This window comes from Hemitrygon akajei, chromosome 11 (assembly GCF_048418815.1).
Source record: "Hemitrygon akajei chromosome 11, sHemAka1.3, whole genome shotgun sequence".
Lineage (NCBI taxonomy): Eukaryota > Metazoa > Chordata > Chondrichthyes > Myliobatiformes > Dasyatidae > Hemitrygon > Hemitrygon akajei.
Genome location: NC_133134.1, coordinates 51,691,364 through 51,698,365, shown reverse-complemented (window position 1 = coordinate 51,698,365; position 7,002 = coordinate 51,691,364). Strand labels below are relative to the sequence as shown.

Sequence of the window (7,002 nt, the reverse complement as noted above, 5' to 3'; positions counted from 1 at the left end):
AGAAAAATAAATCACCAGCTCATAAAGTTTGACACATGGTTTACATTAGTTTTTATCACAAGGGTGTGTTTGTAGATAGTTGTGTGAAATAATTAATTCTCCCATTGTTACTTGAGATTGCCGGCATGAACAGATAAAACATGCTAAATCGAGCCTTTAGGCAAAAATGCTGTAATCTCCCGGTTGATATTTTTACTGTTATGCTGTATGTATTTCATTTTGTGCTGTTCTGTGAGAGCTGCTTGTTTTCCCCTTACGTTTGGGTTATTGTTGAAGATGAGAGTCTGCCACCCAATTAGGATGGTCGAATTGAAGGGGAGGGTTCTCTGGTGAGGGACACTAAGGATAGGCTTGGGGTTTTTTTTGCGTGGTTCGAGGGGAATAAAGAGGGAAGACGCTGGAGAGAAGAGATCGTAGGATTCGACCCGGAGCAGGACCGTGGTTCGACGGGGTGAGATCAATTGAGTATCTGTGACTTGGGGAAACCGTGATCTCCAACGTGCATATTAGACTGTTTCATTAAACTGGGCCCTTTTCTTTTTTTGTTCTTTTCTTTACTAACCCTTTAGTCAAATTAAGAATTATAAAGCTAAATCTTTTAATTGCATGTGGTGTACTCTCTGTTATTTTGTGGCACTCATTTGTAACAGGGTAACGAATTACACAGCATCCTCACAAACGGGGTTTTGGGGTGGGCTCGTGCCTCAATCTCACACGTCGGTGGGGCCGGAGATTGTCCTCCCCAGACTTAACACAGCTGACAGAACCAGAGTGCTTCAGTGCAAGGGGCAAACAGGGTGAATTTTTCTAAATATTTACTTAAGAAATGGAGAAAACCTGTTAAAATATTCTTTAAAAATGACTATTGCAGATGTTATAAATGCTAATCCTTTATTAATATGTGTTTTCTGGGAAATAAAAGTCAAAGCAATTGGAAGCAGTTCTTCTCTGTGTTCTCAAAAAACAAGTGATTAAATACATTTATGCAATAAATTGTACAAAACAAAAGTAATTTTTTTGGATCCTGTTGAAACTAATACAAATATTCAATAGATGATTCAACTCTAGTTTTATAAAAATATACCACATTTACTGAAACAATGCATGCACCAAGATTTTCAATTCTATTTAAAAATATAGAGATTGGGTGTAAATATAGAACTCGTAATAGATAGAAGCTGTTGTAAAGATTCAAAATTATATTCCTATTTCAATGGACATATTCAAAATATACCTTCAACAAGTGATGTTGTACTATTGCACTTTCTCACTGTACCAATATTTGACAGCTAAAAATTTTAAAAATAATTGTTTTCAATTATTTTTATTGAGGTTGACAGTCTTGCTTTTACATTTCTTTGATATTTAATATCTTATCTTCTATAATGTAACAGATGACATGTTTATTTTTGGAGTGTTCACATGCTCATTTTACAGCCTGTTGAAATGATGAGGGTGCAGTTCCTATTTTCGGATCAGCTGGCTAAACGAGGGCCATTTCAGAGCAAGGTAATCTCGCTGGGTGGGAGGGTTAGCCTCTTCTCTCGGGCCAATAGCATCGCCTCCATGTGCATGGCTGTAACTCGGCACATTTCCAGACCCTGCAGGAGAATGTATCAGGTAGTTAATAGAGGACCCAGCACGATGCATCCTAAAAAGGCTATTCAGCCCTTTAAGCTGTTCCATCATTTTATTAGAACAGGAGTGAATTGTATGTTAACCCTATTTATCTCAAAGTAACACTGTTGTGGCTGGAACACTCATCTGAAGTACACGTGACACTTGTGGAAAATCACCTATCGATATCTCGCAAGCAGCGGTACATCCTTTCCATTGCTAACTTGGGAAACTAACGTCATTTGCGAAGATCTTGCTGATGCATTGCCTACTGAGCCTTTGAAAGGCTTCTCTACTCCCTATCAGTTTTACTTGTTCCACGGACTAACTTCCCAATCAGTTCACTCTTCTAGTACTTTGAATTCCATGGGGAATTAAACAAGCTGCAGTAGGTTGCTCTCAACTGGCCAAACTTTTCTTGTGGACAATGGTTCCTTAGCAATTACTCGTGCATACACAGTGCTATGCCACAGCAGAATCAGATCACACACTCTGAAACTCCATCAGTCTAAATTCAGGCGAGGTGTGATACTCCCGTTTGCTGATAGTGTGCAGCATCTTTGGAAACTAAGTGTTTCATTACTTTTTAGCACGTCTTCATAGCAATGAGTCTTTGTACAGGAAGTTCAGGAATACAAAACAGGACCTGCCATGAGTGAGCAGCTATCAGCCAGGGCTTCGCAATGCTCTCAGTAAACTGGATTTGCGATGGACAGCTCTACTGGTGAAGTGGCAACAGCCTGGCCACTCTGCCCAGAAATGCAAAGCTAAAGAGTGCTATTCGGCTGACGAGAAAGCTTATCTAGAGAAGAACAACACCATACCTATTTTTACGTGTTAAGAGCCTATTGAGAAATTTGTCTGCCAAATTTCCAACAGGATTTTCATTTGCTATAGCATTTTTTTCCTGTCATAAAAACTACCCCCAAATGATACTTGTGGAAGTGCACATGCAAACAGTGTCTCCAGTGTGACTTTGAATCACAATGGTCGCAGAACAATAGTTCATTTTTACTCATAGAAGTTATACAGACCCATTTTTGTATCTGAAATGTTTTTTCCTTATCCATTCATGAGATATAAACAGTGACAATGCTAAAACTTATTCTCCATCCCTATGAAACTATCCAGTGCTGGCTCTTATGATTCTGAATGCAGCTGGTGCATTTCCAGAGACACCATTTTCAACATCTTCGAAGGCCAATCATTGGGTCCCGAGAGCTTAATCACCTTTCATTTCTATTCCTTTCTCCAGGTACAACTGCTGTACCAAAGAGCCAGCACAGACCAAATAGCAACCTTCTGCTCAGTAAATTTCTATAATTCCTTTCTCGACATCATGAATACTAGAAGTCTGAGCATGCATAGTTTTGTAGTTTATCCTCCTGTTCAGTGTTCCTGTTAAAAAAAATCACTGAGAGCTTAGCACCACTGCACTAATTGGACTGCAGCTTTGCACCTTCTCAGCGGAAAAAAGAATATTTTCCCTACATCTCCATCATATGACTTGCATAGATGATTGGATTTCATACCACTTGTTCAGGCAGTGGGGGGTTGGGGTTACTGTGTACAGTAGCTTGCGTTAAAGTATGACAGCACACGTAAGAAAGCCACAAAAATTCTCCTCTAAAAGAGTGACCATTTTGGAGACTTGTCTTGAGAAGTCTGCATTGGCCCAGGCTGATCTTGGGGGGGGGGGGGGGTGTGGAGTGGGGAGAGGAGACAGCATTTCTCTTTTAATATCCTGTATCCTTCATGAAATCATATTCACTTCTGGATGAGCTGGACAGATTTTACAGGACCTTGCCTTAGGTGATGGACACGCATTATGGAAGGAGCAGATTTGCTTCTATATCAAATTATTTGTAGACAAGCAATGTTCTCACACAACTTTCCCATACCTGGTCAAGCTGAAGTTGCATTATTTCTTGAGACATCAGGTCCCCCAGTTTAATCTCAACGTACGGATAGCTGTTACTGGGACCCAATCGTTCAGTTAGTGAGGACTGTACCTCCTTCAATGAGAAATTGACCTTCAGCTCCTGCGGAGAGTGTCACAATAATAAGTTATAATGATTCTGAAGATATCTCTTCCAACTCCAGACCAAAGCTTCACAGCATCTCACAGCTTTATATTGGAATTGGATTGTATTAGATTAGTTTATTGTGAAGAGTTGCCATGTTCGAGAAAGGACAATGTTTGAATGCTTTTCCCAGGTTTGGTGAGGAAAGTTGTTTGCAAGTAAAATTGATCGAATAGAGTGATTGCGAAGTTCCTTAATTGGCCTACTAGCGTGAGCGAGGAGAACTCATTTTGAGGTCTAGCCTAATTTGAAAGTTAAGCACGTGCATGTCAAGTAATTGCCACTATCATATTGGTTTTGTATATTTTGTTTCAGTTATTTTCATACTGCATACGTAAAAAGGGTGTGGTCTGAAGTTAAACTGAAATTGTAATAGTGGGAACTTACTTTAAAATTTATTTTGTCATTTTTATCTTGATACCATCTTTCTGCAATAAACATCTAAAATAGATAAAGGAATTTAAGACCCAAAAAAAAAGATTAGTTTATTGTTATATACACCAGCGTGCAATGAAATTCCTTTTGTGTGTGAAGCTTTCAAAGTAAACAGCAAACAGGGTAACAATAAATACATGAGTGGTGCAAAGATTGTAACGCAGTCTGGAGACTTGCTAAAATGACAATGACGGAAAACAGAGGGGCAGAACCAAGAGAACGAGAACATGGAGCGCCATGTGAAAGCCCTGATTGGAACAGTAAGGAAGGGACTGTTCCGAAGTCTGGACATCCAAGCTTTTAATCTCCTTTAGGCTCTCCCAGAAGATAAAAGTGAGAAAAGGGAATAGTCGGGGGGGGGGGGGGGGGAGACTTTGCTGACAATACTATCAGCCTTCCTGAGGCAATGCACAGCGAGGATGAACTGGATGCAAGAAAGAAGTAAGACTACGACGGAATGAGCTGTTACTACCATTCCCTGCATGATCCATCGGTCCAGAGCAGAGCAGTGGCCATACCAGACTGAGGTACAACCTCTCAGGATATTTGCCATAGCACATCGGTAGAAGGCTGAGAGACTCCTCGTGGGCAAGTAGAATCTTCGCAGACACCTGGGGAAGTAAATATGCTGATGTGCTTTCTTGATCCCTGCATCGGAGGGACTAGGTGAGGTTGCTGTTGATATGGATGCCTCTGAACTGTCTCTCCAGCAGCTCAGTTGATGAGGACAGCACTGTGCTCGCCTCCCCAGCCTAAGGAACACGTGGATCGGTTCCTATTTGCCTATCATCACAACAAGTCAACAATCGGTGCCATTCACAACAATTTCATTGGCTCTTCACTCAGCTCTGGAATATCTGGACAATGAAGAGGCATACATCAGGATGCTCTTCATTGACTACAGCTCGGCATTCAACACCATCTTCGCTTTGAAAGCTCTAAAATCTGGACTCTGGTACACTCCCTGTTCAACAGGATCCTCGATTTCCTCACTAGTAGATCCCAGTTAATATGAATTGGCAAAAACTTCTCTGGGCTCACCACCAGCACAGGTGAACCACAGAGCAGAGCAGTGTGCTTACTCCCTTCTCTACTCACTTTATACTTATGACTGCCTGGGGAAGTACACATCCAATGCTACATCTAAGCTTGCTGCTGACATCACTGATGGTGAGGTGGTGACAAATCGACATTTAGGAAATCCAGTTGAATGGTGCCACAACAACAACTTCTCATTCAACAGAAGCAAAACCAAGGAGCTGATTATCAGCTACAGGAGGAAGCAGGAGGTCCATGGGCCTGTCCTCATTAGGGAACAGAGGTGGAGAATGTCAGTGGCTTTAAATTCCTTGGAGTTGGAACGTATCCTCGAACCAGTGTACAAGTGTCATCACAAAGATGCCACAACAGTGCCTCTACTTTATTAGAGATTCAGCATGTGTAGATTCAGCATGTCACCAAAAACTTCGACAAACTTCTACTGATGCACAGTATCCTGACTGGCTGTATCACGGACTGGTACAGAAAGACCAAAGCCCAGTGGCTACAGCCCAGTCCATCACAGGCAAAACCCTCCCCACCAGAGAACATTTACATGGAGCGCTGCCACAAGAAAGCAGCATCCATCATCCGAGCCATGTCTCCCTCTCACTACTACCAAAAGACATGTTTCACTGTATGTTTCAATGTGCACGTGATGAATAAATGAATCTGAAACCATTGGGCAAGAGCTACAGAAGCCTCAGGTCCCACACCACCAGGTTCAGGAATAGTTATTACCCTTTGATCACCAGGCTCCTGAGCCAGTGTAGATAACTTCACTCGGCAAAACTCTAAACTGATTCTATGACCTACAGGCTCGCTTTCAAAGACTTTACAACTCATTTTCAGTATTAATTTTTATTTGCACAGTTTGACTTGTTTGTCTTTTTATGTACAGTTTAAAAAAATCTATTGTATTTATTTTTTCCTGTAAATGTCTGGAGAAAATAAATCTCAATGAAGTATATGGTAACATACATGTACTTAGATAAAAAATTTACTTTGAACTGGTCTTCCTCCTCCTGGTGCTTAGGTCAACCACCAGATCTTTCATACTGCTGATGCTAAGGGTTAGGTTGTTCTGACAACAAGACGTCAGGTTTACAATCTCTTCTTATACTCTATCTCATCATTGTTTTCGATCCAGCTGGGAACAGGGGAATCATTGCTGAAGTTAATGACTAAGTTGGCACTGTATTTGGACCAATAGCCATGAGTATACAGAGAGTAGAGCAAGGAACTAAGCACCCACAATCCTGGGAAGCAGCAGTTTTAATGGACAGGTTGGATGAAACGTTATGACCCATTCTAAATGATTGAGCTGTGCTGAAGTCTGGAGGCCAGTTGCAGATGGAGCCCCAAGGCCAAGATCCAGGGGTTGAGAGGTGATCTTGTTGAAATCTGAGCAGTAATTTATAATACCAGTTTATGTATTCTTGTTGATGTTATGCAAAGCTGAACGCAGTGCAGGGAGATGGTGTCCTCTGTGTATCTGTATGCGAATTGCCAAGTGATCTAGATTATCTGTGAGGTTGGCGCTGATGTGGACCAATACCAATCTCCTTCTCTGTAACTGCTCTCATTTATCTATTAACAAAGCAACTCTGTAAATTGAGCAACAATGGCCTCACTTTACCCTATCCAGTCCTTCCCCTCCCTCTCTACCATTTAAAATTACAATAAAACTCTGAAAATCTGAAACCCATGGCCGTGGATATTTGGGACTACGAAAATCCCAACTCACTTTTAATTCACTTTTTACATTGCTGTGCAATGTTTTAAAGCGCTCTCCAGTGAACGAGGTGAGCTTAAAGCAAGCACGGAG

The 7,002-nt window shown here is 41.3% G+C and overlaps 1 protein-coding gene across 1 annotated transcript in view; it reads right to left on the bottom strand.

The window, feature by feature from the left end:
- Positions 1-897: 897 nt before the first annotated feature.
- Positions 898-7,002, bottom strand: part of myo15aa (myosin XVAa) — a 190,413-nt gene continuing 184,308 nt past the window's right edge. Inside the window, exons 63-64 of the mRNA XM_073060850.1 lie at positions 3,519-3,659; positions 898-1,601 (exon numbers count right to left, since the gene is read on the bottom strand). Of these exons, the coding sequence (XP_072916951.1) occupies positions 1,500-1,601; positions 3,519-3,659 (243 nt within the window). The 3' untranslated portion in view covers positions 898-1,499. The remainder of the gene's footprint in view (positions 1,602-3,518; positions 3,660-7,002) is intronic.